The sequence below is a fragment of the Tauraco erythrolophus genome, chromosome 2 (assembly GCF_009769465.1).
Source record: "Tauraco erythrolophus isolate bTauEry1 chromosome 2, bTauEry1.pri, whole genome shotgun sequence".
Classification (NCBI taxonomy): Eukaryota; Metazoa; Chordata; class Aves; order Musophagiformes; family Musophagidae; genus Tauraco; species Tauraco erythrolophus.
The window spans coordinates 103,950,990-103,971,439 of NC_141466.1; the positions used below are offsets into that span (position 1 = coordinate 103,950,990).

At 38.6% G+C, this 20,450-nt stretch overlaps 1 protein-coding gene across 1 annotated transcript in view; it reads left to right on the top strand.

Annotated features, from left to right (window-relative positions):
* The window catches only part of THADA (THADA armadillo repeat containing), a 180,179-nt gene that overhangs the window by 66,350 nt on the left and 93,379 nt on the right, over positions 1–20,450 (top strand). The window contains exon 28 of the mRNA XM_086628885.1: positions 14,581–14,749. Within this exon, the coding sequence (XP_086485011.1) occupies positions 14,581–14,749 (169 nt within the window). The remainder of the gene's footprint in view (positions 1–14,580; positions 14,750–20,450) is intronic.

Here is a 20,450-nt window from a genome sequence, read left to right on the forward strand (position 1 = left end):
CACAATGTAGTATTGTATTATATAACATCTACATAAACATATAATTACATGGTAGCCCAATGCAATTATAACATTTAATTGCCATGTTTTTACTGTGAGATTTTTACGTTTCTATTGCTGTACCACTGTCGAGGAAAGATACCACTTATGCGGTAGGGAGAGAGGAAGGGTGAATGTAACCCATAACTGATCTTCAGACTCTTTCCAGGGCTCAACCCACAATAAAGTAGCATTTATTTGTTGCTCTGAGAGGATGAAAATAACCTCATCCTCATACAATAGTAAGAAGTACTGTGTTTGCAAGCGAATGAGCAGTTTTCTGAACAAAACTGAGTTTAGCAGGAAGAATTCAAATCAGGCTTTTGAAGAGTTTCACTTAAGCCTGAGTGGAATTTTCCATCTAGTGGGAGTAGAGTGGTGGTTGCTCTGACCGTGCTGAGATGAGTTGCACAATATGAGTAGGATTAAATGCTGCAAGGACAAATCTCAATCTCTGTGCGCATACTTGTTCCTCTCTGTTGAACTAGGGCATTTGATTACCTATCTGCAGTTATATTAAAAGTTATTTTTTCCCCTTTCTCCTTGCAGATGTTTTATTTGGAAGGGAACACTTTGATTCACAACTTATTACCTCACTTTTCTTTTTTTAAGAGCTAGATACGTCTGCTTTAATGGTTACTTTCTAAGATGAAGGAATGTACAGAATGTTTTTGATTAACAAGGGAGGTAATCGGGAGGTAATGTTTTAAGTATGAAACAAAAACATAACCTCCCTTTCGCCTCCCCCTCCCCCTTTCAGAGACCTGTGATCTCTTCTGAAGGATCTAAATTTGAGTTACCTCATGTCCTCTTGTACCATGGCATTGACAGAGTGTTTGTTTAGTGTTAAATGTTCTGGGCTGAATGCTCTGAAGGAGTAAAATGGGCATTGCTATATTGACTTGGATGCTTTCCACTAATTGAAGTCTAGCCCGATTTAGGAGTATAACTTTTTAATCTTTTAAGAAGTTTTAAAAAAATTAGCTTTCAAATGTGAAACAGTATAAGGCTTTTTAAAACTCCTTGTACGTATGTGCCTTGTTTTCCACTTGACAAAACTGTTTTTAATTCTTAGTGAAATTTCCCCTTTAAAACTTTGTCAAGTAGACAGATTTCAAAGCAGTGTTGCTTCTAAGTATATTATGTTGCAAGTCATTGAAGAAACTCACTGTCTGAGAACAATTTAAATAGAAATGTTAACATCTTTCCATGAAATTAACACAGTTATGAAACAGACACTATTTCCTTGTGCAGAATTGTGTAACTTGCATCTTTCTGTAAAATGGAGGAGTGAAATTCCAAAATCTCCTGCTGCTCTTTTTATTCGAGGACCAAGGCAGGTGACAGTGGGAATCGCTAGTCCTTTACAGCTGTTCTCTTCCCCCTCCTGCCCCCCTCCATCCGCCACCCCAAACTGATACGGAGCTGTTTTGTTTTTGCACTTGAGTGACCTTTTCATTAATATACAAGGATGATTACTGTAACTGTTAGTTAACAACAGGCACCAAGTTGCAAGGAAAACAAAATTGTGTGTGGTGAGGTTGGAGTGTTCTCAGCTGCCCTGTTACCACCGTAAGTCATTCCTAAAAGAATGCTCAGAGAAAGAGGGGAAGCCTGCATCAGCTGTGACAAACTGGCAGCTCAAGTGCTGTCATCGTAGCTGAGTGATAGGAAAGCTCATGTAAAATCATAGAATCATAGAATGGTTTGGATTGGAAGGGACCTTAAAGATCATCTAGATCCAATGCCCCTGCCATGAGCAGGGACACCCTCCACTAGAGTAGGTTGCTCACAGCCTTGTGTAAATTTGTTATTTAAGTGGACTGGATGCATCTGCTGGAGCGTATGTAGAATTACATTGATCTACTTATCCCCTGTCATGGAAAAGCGGAGGAAACAACTGAAGATGATATGACGTTTTTTATTGGTACGCTGTGGAAGTTACTACTTTCACAGCTTACTTGTCAGAATGGGCTCTGTGAAACCTCCTAGTGGACTACTGGCAAAGTCAACTCAGTACCTTTCTTAAAAATCACTCGTGTGAGACGTCAGGAGTGCCCCCCGCAATCCCTTTCCTGCAGCAGCGCTGGCGATGCCAAGCTGCCGCGCGGGAGCCGTCCGCGAGCACCGGAGTGGCATCCCAGCGGGTTCCTCTGGATTGCATCCGTGCGCAGCGCTGTGGGGCCTGCTGTCCTGCCATGCTGGTTGCTTGTGGGGCCAGAATGATGTTCCTTCGCTAAACTTTATTTTCTTGGCCTTTTTGAAGGGTTTAGACCAGACTCTTTAAGGATCTGATACCCAAGGGATTTGGTGGACTCTATTTGGATGCTTTATGTGACTCTCACCTTCTTATGTTTCTTAGGAGAGAATTACATTTGTGAGTCTGTCCCTCTGCAAGAAGTGATGCAGACTGTTGCCCACATTTCTTTCAAACTTGGAGGAAAAAGTAAAAAAATTTTTAGGGGCCATGATTCCTCATGAGTCTTTAGTCTGCACATGTAATGCAGTACTCTTGGTTTTTTTCAGTGGGTAAACATACAGTTAAATCTTTTAAAAATCTTAACAGATGGCAATCCAGACTAATGTGCAGGTTGCAGAAAATTTTTCTTAAAATTTAAAAGTAAAATATGGGTTTCTTTTACAAAAGATCAGACTCTTTCAGTGAAGTCCAAGAGGTTAAGTGTATAACATATAGATTCCATAAATTTTTCTGTACAAAATGCTTTTCAGACATTTAGTTTTGTCAGATACCAACAAGCTTAGAAAGCTGTTTTAAAAATGCTGTTACTCAAAATAAAAATCTATAATAGAAATACAGACTTGAATTTTAATATTTTATAATTAATTTTATTTTGCAGTTTTTATTGGCCAAAGTAAATCACTGACTATCTTTAAAAATATTTGCTGGAAATTTAAAAATAGACCTTCAGTTGCACTCTGTTTGAACCTAGTACAAAGAACTAATTGTTTTCAATAGTCTTCTGATTAGTAAAATATTTAAGATCTTTCCCATGTAACGAAGCAACCTCATGATGTTGCATAATGCTGTATCCCCCAGATACGGTTTTCAGTTGCCAGATACACGTAATATATTTATGTTATTGTGCTGTCTTTTGCCATTGACTGATTTATCTCTGGTTCTTCGATGCTTTCCTACTAAGATGCAAAATGTCATTCTGATGCAGCTTTGCCTGTTTTTTTTCACTCCCCCCCTTTTTTTTCCCCACTTACATTCACAAGTTCCTTGTATGTTCCTCTGTCTTCCTTGCTCAGTTTGCTTCAGTAGAGATAAGGGGGAAATATTATTGACTTGTTTCACATGTTTTGCTTTTGAACAACAAATCCAATTATGTAAAGATGCATATGTAAAATTATGATCTTACTGTCATAACCTGTGTGTACTAATGTTGTAAATCATTGAGTTCTATGTTTTAGGCAGTTTGAAAAGTGTTTATTATAAATAAGTGAGATTGATCCAGGTTTATTTTAGCTTTTTAGGAAGCAGAGCTGCTGACCATGAATTCTGGGACTCTCTAGGAGTCACAGTTATGTCTTACTGTTTTATAAATCTGTGAGAGCTTGCTTCTTAAGGAGCCATCTTAAGGAAAAAGACCCAATTATAGTAGTATTAATATTCTAGAAGGTGTTATGAATTTAAATATTCACTAATCAGTAATGTTGCTTGCATGTGGGTTGCTCTTTTGAAAAAGTTTATCTTTGTTGACCTATGCCTGATAGTTCTATTGCTCTGTGTCATGTTTAATTATGTTAAATTATGTCCAGTCTGTTAGGTGCCTGGTCCTGTTCTGCTGTAGCCCTGTGACGAAGCTTAAATAGGCTTCATGGAAACTGGGTCTGGGGTAAGATGGAATAATAAAAAAAAATCAAATGTAAAATCAAAAGTAAGTGTCTGTGAGACTTCAAAATAAGTTTAAAACATTACACTGTTACTCAGATCACAAGAGACAGGGTAGTGAGGGAGTTCTGATAACAATATATCTTGAGTTTGTTTGGGAAGAGCTTGTGGAAGTCATTCATGTATACTTTATTAAAATTGCTGTTTAAAGAAGTTGTTTAAATGCAGTTTCCCTTATTTTTGTTTCGTTTCACACATGTACAATTGCATTATGTGGATTTAGTACATCATCCTGTGTCTGACTTGAAAGTAACCATCTGACTTTCTGTAGGCTAGAAATTGGTATCCTTTGGTAAGTGGGCAAACAAGATAGCTGAATGATTGTGCTAAGTGTGCTTCCTTTGCCTTCTCCTCTTTTTCCTTTATTTTAGTATGGCATAGCACCAGTAGGAGAATTGATGTTAAAACTTGCCGTTTTCAACTGTCACTTCTCTAAGACTGGGAATCTTATCAGGGTTCTGATAAGCAAAGAGCTTTTGTGGGAATGGCTTTTCATACCAGATGAAAAGAACTACATGTGTTTGTTGCATCATTGTTGTGTTAAAGTAGCTGCTCTTGATTACAATTGTTTATAAAAGCATCTCCCTGGGTTTCCATATCACATGCACATCTTCTCAGTCTTTGGTCTCTGTTTTTTTCCTTTATCTTGTTGTTTAGTGTTTTTTTTTTGTTCTTCTTAATCTAATGTCTGATCAGTATAACTGCTTAGTATTACAACTGACTGCAATAGTTTATTATTTGGAATCTCTGTGATACTAGGAGCAGGCTCTGACCCATTGGAATGCTCTGTCCTTCCTGGAGAGGCTTATGGGGCTTACCTGTCATTGGAATACAAAGACAGATATCCTTTTGATTATACTCAAGGTTTACAAAATACATGAGCTGACATAGGCATTTGGAAAAAGGAGGAACATACACCTTTAAACCATACATTATATTCTAGATTCTTTTTGTATTTTGTAGTATTAAATCTCTTGCTTTACATCTAAAATGGAAGTTTTGCATGAGTAGGAGAGAAGGAAGGAGGGAAAGGAATTAATTTCTCCTCCGAGCGTAACTCCTCTCTTGTGAGTTGACTGGTTTGGAATTCTTCTGTTTCTACTTACACTCTATTCTCTTTGCAATCCTGATTGCATAGTGATTAGTACCTATTTCTAAAAATATTTATGATTCACCGTAAGCATTTATTAATAAGAAGGTTTTCAGACTTTTTTTCAGCATTTTTAAATAAGAAATGGTAAACAAGTTGTCATTTTTTCTGCTTCGATTAAGTTCAAATTGTAGTTCTAGAGAAGACTGCAAAGTGCTTGATTGGTAGTAAGCTGTTCAAGACCTTCTGCTCACCTAAAAATCATTGTACGTCTTATACATTCTTTGCTATATTCCGCAGCCTTTTCTCTTAAACTGTGGGCAAATGTTCTTTTCATGTTCAAGTGGTGCTGATGGGAAGTACTGCAACCCCTAGTGGATTCCTTATTCCAGTTTTTACTGTGTTCATCAGTCTGTTTGCTTCTCATTGGCAGGTTATAATCTGAAGCAATTTAAAAAATATTCACAAACTGTAGCTGTCAGATTAATGGGAAATAAAAGGTGATGTCTAGCAGAGAGGCATTAAGGAGCACTAAGAGTAACAATATCTGTCTCCAGTACTGCAGACTCCTGAAGAGGACCAATGACTGGGATCCTAGGTTAGAGTTTGAGGTGTACTACTTCTTATTTGAAATGTAATCTCTTAAAAAATATGATGGGGTGCTCAACTGTCAAGACATGATTGGTGAAGTTAATTGTATTATTCGTTTACATACTTAAAATTAGGCAGTCAGTAAGTACTTTGCTGGTCAAGATAAGTAGCCAAATAGTAACATTTAGTTTGTTCTGCAAAAGTATTTGCAGGAAGGAACATGAAAATGCAGAGAAAGAATGCATTAACTATGTAGAGGACGGCAGGTATGTCAAGGAAAACGCAAGCATGGCGATATTTTAAAAAGCCGATACGACTTAAAAAGAACAGTCCAAGTTTGAGAGGAGTCAATATTGTCATGGCTTTTTGGCAACGAGCTAGCTACTTACAGTGGTTTGGCTGAAAGGAAAGTGTCTCTGAGAACCCGGATCTTTGGTTGTTTTCTGGGTCTGATAATAAGTTTTGAAAATTGCTCTTGTTGCGTTCTTGTTTGCAGTCAGCTGAAGCTTTCAAAATCATCACAAGGTGCTGAGATTTGTGCATTCGGTTTCCCTTTCATAGTGTTCAAAATAATGATACAGTTGCTAAGACAGAAAGTAGTTTGTCTACATTCTTTGTTGTGTTTTTTTCCTAACAGCTTTGGTAGCAAGTGGCGTGTGGTTCTTTCCGTTTTTCTGCAGTTGTGAAACATCACAGTAACTTTTCACAAATTAACAAAGTTGAAATATGGTTGTGAAGGAAAATTTTTCTTCTACGTGACCTTGAGTTAAGAAGAGTTGTGTTTTTCTCTAGAATGCTGTGAACCAAACACTAATGAAGAGTGCTCTAACCTCAATGTGACTTTAACAAATAGTTAAACAAACCTACAGGTTAGCTACCTGGAGATAACGATTTGAGATTTCTTGATGGGAATGCAAGAAAAGAGATGCCATGTAAATTGTGTCAGCGTATTCTATAGCAAATCTCCATTTGAAGAGAAAGTATTTCTGTGGGTCTAAATTTTACACGCAGTATTAGTAACAGTTTTCATAGGCTTACATGTTAGAGATCTTTGTTGGCCGGCTGAACCACATCAATTCAAGTTTCTGTTGTTGATTCAGCTCGGTATCGGTTAGCAGCCCCTTTTCACAATAACCGACGTCTTGGTGATGAGAAAGAACTATGTCTATAATTTCTTCCTAGAAAGCCCTTGGAAACATATGGAGAAGCAACTCCTGGCATAGCTTCTGGGCATCTTTCACAAATAAAAGTCTCTGTGCTTTGCCTACATAGTTCCTGCAGTATTTACAGCTGCTCTGATTCATGAAGTGCTTGTGTGGAAAACACTGCCTTTACAAAAACATAAGGTTTTATCTTAATTGCCCAATTTGGAAGAATAAAATACTTAATCTATAAACAGACTAGAAGTTTGGGCAACCATTAACTTCACTTTAAAGGAAATAGATAAGAATTTAGAGGTTTAGTACTGCATAAATAATCTGAAATTAAACTTGATCTGTTTCTCTCCATGGTTGTGTTCAAACATTTTCTGGACAACATTCATGTATTGATTGTAGATCTAAAACCTCTGGCAAACTGTTGATACTTCTGTAATGTTTTTCTACTTGTCAGGTAAATATTGAGATGCTGTATCAAACCTCAAATTAGTCTGGGTTTTTTTGGTTCTTAATTTCGGATTAAAGAACAAAAAAACATCTTCAGGCCTATTACAATACAAGATCCTACAGTGAAATAAGTTTTAAAAATTAAGTGCTCTGGATACTTCAATTGCAAAGGAACACAGAAATCTAATGAAATGGAAAATAGTTGTGTTTCCTTAAAAGAAAAACACAAAACAAGCAAATCAATAAATAACCAAAAGAAACTTTAGGTACATTTTGGAAAATTATTGTTCATATTCCAGGAAACCTTACTGTCATGTTACTGAATAGGTACTGTCCTGCTGATTTGTCCCCAGTATGGAAGTAGTCCAAGTTATGTTAATTGTGTGGAAACATGAGTGTGTTTTTTTTAATGCTGTTTTTGGACCTCTCTTTGCTTAGAAACATGTGATACTGCATTTGAAAGTTGCTAAATTTAACCTTTCAGGAGGGAACTTGAAAAAAAAAATGAACTAGTATATAATCATGATGAATTTTTTTCTAAGAAAGTCTCCTTTTTTTAGTTTTGGTTGTGGTTTTTTTTTTTTTAGTTATTTCACTTAACACAGGCAGTATAATGCTCTTGAATCTTAATAACCAAACTCTTTCTAATAGGAGCTGAATCTGTTGCTAAATACTTTTCTCTGTGATCCCTAGCCATGTTTTCCCCTAAACTAATCTCATGGTTTTAATTCTTGCTTTAGAACTGATAACATGACTTGAACTATACAGCTACATGATGGAGGAAAGAGAAAACCTTTCTCATACTGTTACCCGGCAACCCACCATGCCTGTATAGAATCAGACAGAAACCTTATAAGAATTTTTCCTTTCCAGTGCATTTATTAGGACCTTGTGGCATAACTAGCTCCAGGGTTTAAAGGATACCATCTATTTTATTTTTATTTATTCATTTATTTTTATCAGTTTTATCTTTTAGAAACCCAGAGGCTGTGAAAATGCTTTGACTAGCATTTTCAAACAAACTAGAGTTCGTTTGTTTGAATGGCAAGTGTGCCTTTCCTGCCTCATGCTGCCCTCTTCTCCCAGGCTGTTTTTGTGATAGTGATAGGATACTTGGTTTGACTTAGAAGATCAGAGGCTCCTTCTGCAGAATGTTCCCTTCTTCAGTGTTCAGCCTGTTGTCCGTTTGTTTCAGTTCCATGTTCATGGCTGCTGTTTCCAGTTCCCTCTTCCAACATGTTGTGAAGGCAGTGGACGTGAATGTACTTGAGCTGAAAACAAAGTTGTGATGCTGCAATGCTGTCAGTAGGACTGCGGGAACTGTATTGTTAATAAGCAGTGACATAATTAGTAATTCACAGGTCGCTGTGACAACATCCAGTAAACCTAGAAGTAGATATTTTTCTTCCTGCTAATCCTTCTTCTAACAACTGTAGGTATTACTTAATATAGTGGACATATTTTTCAGCTGCAGGTGTGATTTTTGAAATTAATTCTACTCATTTGTTTCTGTGACCTTCATATAAAAAGTAATCCTTATTTGGTTTGTTAATTTGGGTAATGCAAGGTCTGTTGAGGGGGAGTAATAAGAAGGAGAGAAAAATAAGCACATAGGAAACACCTGCAGGTTGTTGTGGGTTTTTTAATGTTTAAGATATTTTTATTTACAGCTAGTGTTCTGTTGTTTGTAGCCAGAGTAATAAATTAGATACTTTGATGTGTGCAGAGGAGTATGGAATCTTTGTGCCTTGTGAGAGTTGGTCATAAATTATGTCAGTTAGGAGATTTGTTCAGGATCTGAGTGTTAAAGCTGGAACAGAGCAGTGGAAATGCATTGAGTCTACAGTTACACAAAGTGAAACCTCCTCAGATTTATTGACTTTTTGTTCTTGATCATGGACTGTTTGAAGTAAACATGTTTACATCCAATACCTCGTGCACCTAGATAAACAGTACCGAGTTCAACATGGAATACTACTTCAACAGTTGTTAATAGCCCTCAGGATTTAATAGAAGTGTATCACATGAGGATTTTGCAAGTTTCATTGCTTGTTGCTACCTTGAGTGAGATATAATAAAATTAGGTTGGCATGCTGTATGTTTTTACATATGACAACATTTTGGATATTCTTAAGATTTTAAAGTCTATTTGTACATGATCTGCATGTAGAGAAAGTGTCGCATACTGAAACCACTTCCTCCCCTACCAAGTATTTTTCAAATCAAAGAAAATGAAACAGTTTTAAATACAGTTTTGCACACACATACATGCTGCCCTAATGGGTGCAAGACTCCGTTGCTCATACCTGCCTGCAGAGAAGATGAGAAGAGTCAGCCTGCGACAGACTTCAGTTACGTTGTTGGCAGGTGAAGTGGCCAAGGCTGGAGATCCTCTTCCTTTCTGCCACTGTCCTGGCAAGGCAACTGCCACCACATCAGTGAAATTAATCTCAGAGATGGCAGTGTGTTAAACTGCTACAGAAGGAGTAACCAGAATAGTGTTAAACTGCTGCAGAAGGAGTAACCAGAATAGTTTAATAGCCTTAAAATGTTTATTTCTTTAAGCTGCTAGGCTTTGCTGCAGGTAAAAACTGAGTGATTGCCATAATTGTGTAATGATTTTTCTTGATACAGCTCATGAGATGGCTTCCTATAGCTGTTGCTGAATCCTAGATAAAATAAATCTTTAAGAATGCAGGTGGTGAACTGAATGTTAAGCTGTGTAGTTGATCTCGGAGGCTGGCATAACAAAAAAACCAACAAATTGTTATGTTGGATTAGACTGTTGTTTTGTCTTACTCAGTTTTATTTGCATTCACTCTTCGTATCACTTTTTGAGAATTGATCCTGTTTTAGTTTTATTTAGAGGTAAGGCATTGTATCTAAGTGGGATCCAGTAAAAATCAAAACTGCCTGTTCTTCATCTAGGGTGCTGTTACACGTTATGGAAAACATAGTGTGTATTTTGACATTCTTCTGGCAAACTTCTTGCATGATTCAGGAATGAAGCCAAATGCCTGCAAAACATGAGAGATGTACACGTAGGTGCCTTCAGGGTATGCAGAAGTTCAGGGATAGGTCACTAGTGCTGACTTGGCATGGTATTTTGCATGTGTATGTGAAAGGAGGAGTGTTTCTGAAATGTTATCAGTGCTGTTTTTTGAGGGGGGGGGGCAATTTTCTTTAATTATTAGGGGATTTAAAAAAAAAAAAATATATTTTAGAAATAAGAAACAGTAGGAACGTTAACCCCTCTCAGATTTGGGAAGCTATTTGCCAGTGTGAAATGCCTTCTTTGTGCTCCCATATGTGTTCTGGATACTTCATGTTTCTTAAATTTTGTGATTAAATTTTATTCATTAATAATGACTTTGTAGGAGTGCTCTTATGAGAATTTCAAGGAAGATGTCAGTTCCTGCGACTACGCGGCACCGTGTGTAGTGTGAGAGGTTTGCATTAATGTACAGCAGGTGTGTAGTACAGTGGCAGGTCAGTGGCTGAGTAGCCCTTTGGCCAAGTAGTAGCTGTGGGTTTGCATTTCCCTCAGGCACAGAAAGCTGCAGAACTGGGTCCCCTGCATCCTGGGCGAGTTCTCCACCCCCTGGGCACCTGTGTGTTTGCTCAGGGGGAGGAGGAGGAGGTTATTGCCTCCTAAATTAGGATCCTCATAGTGCAAAACAGAACCTAATTGGAGGGTCTGGATTAGGAAGAAGCAGAGTGGTAAAACTCAACTGCTGAGGTTCTTATAGAGATCAACAATTTGGGACATGAGGAGAGGTGAAGATTAGACTTGTCTGTAGTTTTGAGAACTGCACTTCTGCCGTACATACGTTTGGTATAAATGCTGATGTGGTGTTTTGTGTTGTGGACCCAGACTTTAGGCAGCTGAGACAATTTTGCCTGTAATATGAAATTTATTTTTTTTTTCTAACTATAGAGCAGTCACTTCTTCTCTGCTCTTCTCAGTGGCATCCAATGATAGGACAAGGGGAAATTAATATAAGCTGGAACATAGGAGGTTCCGCTTAAACATGAGGAAGAACTTCTTCCCAGTAAGGGTAACAGAACACTGGAACAGGCTGCCCAGAGAGGTTGTGGAGTCTCCTTCTCTGGAGATGTTCAAAACCCGCCTGGACGTGTTCTTGTGTGATCTGATCTAGGTGGTCCTGCTCCAGCAGGGGGATTGAACTAGATGATCCTTTGAGGTCCCTTCCAATCCCTAACGTTCTGTGATTCTATTTCCGTAATAAATTTGATAAAATAACAGCATAGAATAAAGTTTTATATGTAAAATACTGTATCTCTCTGTATGTATGTGCACGTGTTTTAAGTCTTTAATGTGAACTTTTACAGGATGACAAAGTTAAAGTCAGGTTATCTAAAAATTGTTCTCAGCTCTGTTTTTTTATTGCTAGGAATAAAGCCACAGTATTCCATTATAATTCATTGCATTTTGTTTGAGGAGAAATCCTCTTCTGAAACATGTAGTTTTGGAAAGTACCCTTGCACGAGTTAGAGGAAACCTTGGCATTTTATTCATTTTCCAGTCTTCCTTCTGAAGACATGTCAGATTCCTTGGGATTTGTAAAAGGTCATGAACAAAATAAAGAACATTCTTAAGTATACAGTAATAGCTAATTAAAACTTAGACATTCATTACAGTATCAGTGTTGCTTGTATTTGGAAAGAACATCTACCTGTGCAAATCTCTTGTTTAAGAAGATACAGTTTAACAGAAATAAAGGAATGGTTGCAGACAAATCGCTTCTCATGTTGGTTGATGAGAAGCTTAACCAAACCAACCTCATGAACTTTAACAAGGCCAAGTGCAAGGTCCTGCACATATGTCGGGGCAATCCCAAGCACAAGTACAGGCTGGGTGGAGAATGGATTGAGAGCAGCCCTGAGGAAAAGCACTTGGGGGTGTTGGTTGATGAGAAGCTCAACATGAGCCGGCAATGTGCGCTGGCAGCCCAGAAAGCCAACTGTATCCTGGGCTGCATCCAAAGAAGTGTGGCCAGCAGGTCAAGGGAGGTGATTCTGCCCCTCTGCTCTGCTCTCGTGAGACCCCACGTGGAATACTGCATTCAGCTCTGGAGTCCCCAACACAAGAAGGATGTGGACCTGTTGGAGCAGGTCCAGAGGAGGGCCACGGAGATGATCCGAGGGCTGGAGCCCTTCTTCTATGAAGACAGGCTGAGAGAGTTGGGGTTGTTCAGGCTGGAGAAGAGAAGGCTCTGGGGACAGCTTCTAGCAGCCTTCCAGTACTTAAAGGGGGCCTACAAGAAAGCTGGAGAGGGACTTTATACAAGGGCATGTAGTGATAGGACAAGGGGCAATGGCTTTAAACTGAAAGAGAGTAGATTTAGACTAGATCTAAGGAAGAAATTCTTCCCTCTAAGGGTGGTGAGGCACTGGAACAGGTTTCCCAGAGAAGTTGTGGATGCCCCATCCCTGGAAGTGCTCAAGGCCAGGTTGGATGAGGCTTTGAGGAACCTGATCTAGAGGAAGGTGTCCCTGCCCATGGCAAGAAAGTTGGAACTAGATGATCTTGAAGGTCCCTTCCAACCCAAACCATTTCTATTAAGTATGCTGTGCAGTAGAATTAAAATGGGGTTTTTTTTGGTTTTGTTTTTGTTTTTTAAAAAAGGAAGTTTTTTTATTAAGAGCTATGCTGATCTTGCAACTTGTCAATACAGAATTAAAGAGCCTCTACTTGTGAGTGGTCCGCTTTTGCATCCTGTTGTGAAAGACAGCCAGTCTTTGGAAAGGAAATCCAAAGATGGTCTTTCTAAAAATCATTTCCTATGAGGGAAGACATGGGAGGAGGTGGAAGATAGAACATGCTGCCATACTACGAGGATGAAAATTCCCACAAAAGCCTGTCATGCAGCGTTTGCATAGCTCTCTACTTCCTCTAAACGCGGTCTGTGTTTTTCAGGCATACCGTGGCCTGATGTGACTAAAATGTCAGAACTGTTAACACTATTTCAGTTACGTCTGTTTACTGTCTTGTGTTCAAAACCCTGTTATTCAGCTTCTGGTTCAGGATGGAAGCTGTTTTCTGTATTTCTTTGATGTGAACTAAATTAAACAACTGCTTTGAGTATTGATTTAAATTTGCTAGAGATATTTAAAAGCTTTGAATACCTTTGAATTTCATTTCATTTTTTAAAATCGTAGGTGTGACCCTGCAGGGCTTGTTTGAGAGAGCTGGAAAGTGGTTTGCCCATTTTGGCAGGGGCTAATCTCTACTATGTGTGATTTTGTAAGCTGAAAATATGTAAGAAGCAATTCAGGAAAAGGCTGGGAGGGTAGGAGGAGGGAAAGCCGTCTCTGTTAGTGATCACAATCAACTGGGAGGTATTAGAGCGTAGCAGCTTCTGCCATACTGCATTTTACATCACCTGAGTCATTCGGTCCATTCATTTCTAAATGCCGTGGTAACTGTCTCAGTTGTCTGAGGCTACAGGTGGCTGAATTGTGCCTGCTTTACAAAAATGGGCATAATGCAAGAATTACTGGCTTTGGAAGACTTAACCTACTTTTAGTTGATAAAAGGTTTTTATTTGCTTCAACTCAGTTCCCATGCTACTGAAGTAGTATACAGCTGGTTAATGTGTTCGTATAGCTGAATAGTTAATTCTATGTGTATTCATAAATGTGCAGCCAGTTAAAACCTTAATAACATTAACATATAAAAAGTTCTCTTTGGCCTGTGTTTTGTATGCAGTCTTGAGTCTTATCAGTTAATTTTTAATAAATAAAAAATATTTATTTTTGAGATACTAATTATAAAGAATAGAAAATTATTTTCAAATGTGTCTTTTACTTCCTACATTTAAATATGTTTTCAAAACCAGTGGGAGGTATGGCCTAATATTCCAGCAGACACCATGTTGTGGTCTTATGGAAATGTCGGATCAAGAACGTGGAGTTTAATATAGTTTTAAGTCAAACTCATAATACATTTGAGTATGATTGCTCTATAGTAAGTACATAGATGTCAAGAAAGATGGACCAGGACCATATCCTTACCTACTTCATGGTATAATTGCATCTTTTATTTTTCTTGGGGTTTTTGGGTGGTTCTTTTGTTGGTGGTTTTTTTTTTACTTTTTGTAAACACAGGCACTTCCAAAGGAGAAAAAAGCCTTCAGCATGGCTCTAGTATAACTTATGTTTCTGCACAAATACTCTGTCACTTCTGAAAAAAAGATTGTACATTTGATTTGTGAGAAATATGTTTTAGTTTTCATTGCATTTTCCTTTGTTTTGTTTTAGCCACAGCAGTGGATTGCAGCTGGATGACAAAAAATAGGTATTTCTCCTTTTTCTAGGTGTGGACACTCTCCTGTGTACCGTTCCCGTGAGATGTCAGGTCGGGCCCTTGTTCCATTTGTTATGGTAAATGAAGTACCACATACAGTGCTGTCCTTGCTGGAGGGGCTTCCAGACTCTACCAGTCCTTGCATACGACAGAATAATATTCATGGAACGCTTCTGCAAGTAAGTTTTTGGGGGTGGTTTGGGTTGTTTGTTTGTTTTTACTGTGGGGTTTTTGTTGGATTTTTTTTGGTCATGCGTCACAGCCATATAACACGCAGTGAGTTGTGCTGAACGTTCACACATTGTCAAAACATGCGTGAAGACTGCTTTTGAATCGATTCTATCAGATGATAAATGTGGAATGCACATTTCAGCCGTCATTAGAAGTCTGTAAGCTGTAAATATCGACGTTTACATTTCATGTCATGTTTCATCTCTGGAGATTAAAGTACTTTGAGAGCAAATATCTTTATCTAAACATATCTACAGAGAGATCTGTGTGACTTGCCCAAGAACACAGAGCAAAGCTGAGGCAAAGCTGAACTCCAGGTACCAATAGTATTGTAGATATTGAGACTTGCTACTTACCTACATATTTACATATTACTTCATTTGCTTTTCCTGCTAATCAGCAGCTTCTTGTCAGTTTGCTGTATAAGTTGTGATGAGCTTTATACTGTATTCTTCAGAAAGTGTTCTGGAGAACAGCTCGCTATCAGTTTGGAATCAGAATTCTTCATTCCTCATATATCATTCCTTTGGTTTATGGCAGTCAGTTCACTGTGTTTGATTTTTAAGCTATCACGGTAATAAGTTACTCATTTTATTGCCTGTTTTTCACAAGCAACCCTCCAACAAAGCCATATTGTACGTGATCAGCTCTGTTAGTCTGCCTTAGCTGGCAAGCTATCTAAGTACATATTCCCATCGTAAACTGTGTGGTGGGGTGTTTTGGTTTGTTTTGTTTTTTAGTGTATCTTTTCCAGCATATTATTTCCCTTTAAAATCATGACCTTACAGGAAACTTAGGACAGGGAAATGAGTGAAGTCCTTCCAAAGCTGTTACTGTAAACCTTCACCTGTGAAAGGTTTCAGCCAATTGAATCTGGATGTGAATGATGATCAGTTACAGTGAAGGCTGTTGCAGGGCGAGGGATGATCGTGTCCAGTCTTTTCTACTCTGAAAAGCAGTCCGTGCACCTGTAGGTGTGCAAGTGCTTAGTCCTGTGAGCTGCTGCATCTATGCAGAAAGGAGGAGATAGCCGTCCTCAAGTTACCTGGGCAGCCCCAGTGGGTCATGAAACTCCTCAGCCTCCTGAAGCATTAGGAATAGAGGGTTATTACTACAGAGAGAATTAAATGCTTGCTTAGTCCAAAGTGATTATAACCCTGTTCATGACAGTATGGACTGGCTGTAGTGTATAAAGCCACTGCTGCCTTTTTAGTGACCTGGAAAAAAAAAAAAACAACATAATGGTAGGTTAGTTCTGAAAGAGCTCAAATGATGATCTGTTTTTAATCCAGTGTTGCTAACATCATCTTATGCATAAGTCTTGGGGGTTTTCTTTTCCATACCTGTGAGGCAGGAGGTATTCTCATTCTCCAGGCATTAATGTGATTTTTGGTCAGTTTTGAGCGGCTACTAGGAACTGCAGCTGCAATTAGTACTGCACTGGGGTGAAACTGGTGCTGTCAGAGTACGACATTATTTGAAAAAATGTCAGTTGTACCATAATGGTTCAGCGATGTTTAATCTCTTGCATTTGTCTTGGGCTTTGCTTTTATGACTTGTGAATTAAGGTTGTGCAAAGTCTTTATTTAATCAAATGTAGTGTATGACTGAAATACTGAACTACCTGTTGCTAGTTAAAAATAATAAAACATTCACAAGAAACATCGTAGGGCGATACAGATGTGCAAAAAGGGAGGTGGTGGTGTTTGATGTTCTGCCTCTAAAACACTAGTTCAACACATAGTTAGCATGCCCCTCGTGTAAGTAGCACAGAGTGCAAAGTATTGTGTCTTTTAGGCGTTGTCGATGCATGGTTTCAGTTTCATTTTATCAATATAAAATAAAACTTGTGAAGCTGCTGCTAAAGCTCATTGAACTGTAGAAAATTATTTACGGGACTATTCGTTAAAGCACTGTTTCTCTGAAGGCTTACTTGAAGAGACAGTGACCTGGCGGTTTCCAAAGTTGTTTGCACTGCGTTTCCATGACACAGTAGAGAATTTATCTTCCTCTTTGATATGAAACCAAAACAAAAATCCCTACTAAAAAGAGTGAGTCTGTACAAAACTCAATAAAATTTAGATTTTTCTAGCAATACAAAGCCAATATCTTATGAAAATGGAATTCAGTAATTTCATTGCATTTTTTTCAGTCACATTAGTCAGAAGCTGACTAAGTTCGTCGCCTGATTTTTGTTTCAGTGTTCATATGCTCTCAAGTCTTGAACAGGAAAGTTGAAATTATTCAGACTGAAAGCTTATGTGGCAGTGCCAAATGTAATGAATCTTGAAGGTATATTTCAGTTATGTTTCAGAGTTATGTAACTGCTTCATCTGTTGTGAGCCAAATGTTAATTTATAGAAAGATCATTCAAAAGGAGTTGAGCATGGAGTGCTTGTCCAAACATGGCCTGATTTTCAAAATGCTGAGATTGACAAGGAATGTTTTTTGACAGTGGATGCAAATGTGTTGTATTTAACTTCAGACCTTTGCATTATGTGAAAACATGGCTTTTCCTGTGCAGTGTGATAACTGTGGCTCCATGTACATATGAATATGAATGTACATGAGGAGAAAATAATCCTATGGTTTACATATTTTGCAGAAGAATTATTTTCAATAATGATCTAGGAGGAATGCTGCTGTTCTGTAACTCTTATGGAACTGGTGATGTGCTTCAAGGCATAATTCTTTAGCATAAGTAAATGCGTTGACTTGAATAAGACAAAGAAAAATCTGTTGTATGTTTAGTGTTTCTTTTATGAGTGCATTTTCTGCTTTGTTTCATAATTGAAACTGAATGGGGGGCAGGGGGAGGGGGAGGGAGTCAAGTTTGTAATACACAAAAAAATGCAGAAATCTTCTACTGGCTTTCTTGAATGATGAAATATTTCAGGCTTCTTTTGGTTTAATATCTAGGTTTTTTAACTGATTAGCAGAAAGGAAGAGCTTGTCCAGAGCTTTATGTAGAGACCTCTGGAAACTTATCAAAATTTGTAGTTAAAATTGATGTTTATGAAACTTTTTGACTTTTGACAGTTGCCAAGGAACTTGGCAGTTGCCCAAACTTGCAGTTTGGGAAGATTGTGAGGTATCCTTATCAGAGGATAAAATGTTTTTTTGATCTTCTACCTCTTTAAAAGAGTTGGAACTCCTGCAGTGGATATTCCATCTGAAATTCAGAATTAAGCTGTAATTAATTCAGAAATGTTTTATTCAATAACCTGTACTTGCGATTAGTAGTGTCAATGTACTGGTTTGACTTGTAGTGGCATTTGTAAGCCATGCAGGTAGGGACATGGTCTGCTTTCTCTTTTCGTGTCTGTGTTTTTGTAGAAATATCTAGTCTCATAGGCAACAGTCTTAACTGGGACTCTTAAAACTACAGTAAAGAAGACACCTATGTAAATGTGTGTAGTTCGAGTCTTGATGTTTATGAAAGCTTCCAGTCTTCGGTTTGTCTAATTCTGTGCAGTCGTAATAAGCCTGAATGTCTTGAGCAAAACAGTTGTTACAGTCAAGAGTTAATGAAAGACCTCCAAACATTAGTAAAGCTCGAGGTTCACTTAAATACAGATTCATAGAGAGACATCACAGGGAAATGAGCCCTAAGTAGATAGAAAAAGTAATTATGGAGGCCTGGTAGTTCTTCAAAGAAATAACTCCAGAAGTAGGAATCAACCTAACACAAATTGGATAGGAAGTGTGGTAACACACCAGCTTGGACAAATTAGGAGTTCATTACTGAATACAAAGCAAGAAGAAACACACTGAAGTAGAGCATGCAGAGAGGGAATTGGAAAGGCCAGGGCAAAAGTTGGCTGTAGCCTTCGAGAGATTTCTACAGAAATACTTAGTCTTGGAAAACGGAAGCTATTGTTAGCTGATGTCTGAAAGGTACACTTTTCTCCATTAGTTCATTAAAATAGTCAAATATGAGCTTAAATATTGGCAACTACTTTTTAACATTAAGAATGAGTTAATGTTCAGCACTTACAAATAGGTTAGATGCATCTGCCATCATGCATAAAAGATTTTGCCTGGGCCTGGGAGATGGACAGATGATCACCTGATATTCCTGCCAGTCTCCCCTTTCTTTTTTAATGATTCTTTGATTCTGCCAGTGGTTTGGGAGTCTTCATGATGCTATGCAGCATTTTTATTTCCATCAGCGTGCACCTGGTTAGTTCTTGTTTGAATAGATTTGTGTGTATAACATACATATTTTTTATTGTTGTAGATGGTCTTCTGTAAACCATTAAGATTTTGATGTAAATGACTCAAATTAGTGTTTAAGATTATTATTGCAGATAAAGAGTTAAATATTGTAAACATTAATTTTACTTGGATTGGAAATAACTGATTGAAACTTTGAACAGTTTTTATATACAATTTAAGTAACACGTTCTGTACACTTAACACTTTTATACTGTACAGAGTCCAAGAAGGTAAGCTTCTGGGCATACTAGGGAAAGAAAGCTTGGGCCTCTGTTGTTTCTAACTATGGACCTTACCTAGTGAAAACTAGGATGAAGATGACATTCAGTACCTCAGCCGTATGTCAGCCAGATTCATCTCCAGGTGGGCTTTGACTTCCCTGATTGTGTCTCTGCATGCTTGGACAGTGTCTCTGTTTTCCTCCCAGATTACCTGTCCCTGCTTCCACCTTCTGTATACTCCCTTTCTATGCATGAGTTTTGCCATGAGCTCCTTGTTCATCCATACAGGCCACTTGGCTGACATCTAGCTTGTTGGCATGGACTGCTCTTGAGCTTGGAGGAAGTGGTCCTTGACTGTCAACCAGCTTTCTTGGACGCTGCTCTCGCCAGGGCCTTATCCCGTGGGACTGTGCCAAGCGGATCGAGGAACTGGCCAAAATCTGTTCTCATGAAGTGCAGGGTTGTGGTCAAGGTGGGTGATTTTGCTCTCATGAGACCCCACCCAGAGTACTGCGTTCAGCTCTGGGGCCCTCAACATAAGAAGGACATGGACCTGTTGGAGCAAGTCCAGAAGAGGGCCACAAAGATGATCTGAGGGCTGGAGCACCTCTTCTATGAGGGCAGGCTGAGGGAGTTGGGGCTGTTCAGCCTGGAGAAAAGAAGGCTCCGGGGTGATCTTATTGCAGCCTTCCAGTACTTAAAGGGGGCCAACAGGAAAGCTGGAGAGGGACTTTTTACAAGGGCATGTAGTGACAGGACAAGGGGCAATGGATTTAAACTGAAAGAGGGTAGATTTAGATTAGATATAAAGAAGAAATTTTTTTACATTGAGGGTGGTTGCCCAGAGAAGTTGTGGATGCCCCATCCCTGGAAGTGTTCAAGGCCAGGTTGGATGAGGCTTTGAGGAACCTGGTGTAATGGAGGGTGTCCCTGCCTATGGCAGGGGAGTTGGAACTAGATGGTCTTTAAGGTCCCTTCCCACCCAAACCATTCTATGATTCTATGTTGCTTTTTTGCCCTTCTTCCTCCTCTCAATCCTCAGCCCCACCATCTCATGGTCACTGCAGCCAAGGCTGCCTTTGACCTTCACATACTCAGTGAATCATTCTTTGTGAGTATGAGATCCAGCAGAGCACCGCTCCTTGTTGTCTTCTCTGTTGCTGTTGTCAGGAAGTTGTCATCAATGGTCTGCAAAAACCCCTTGGATTGC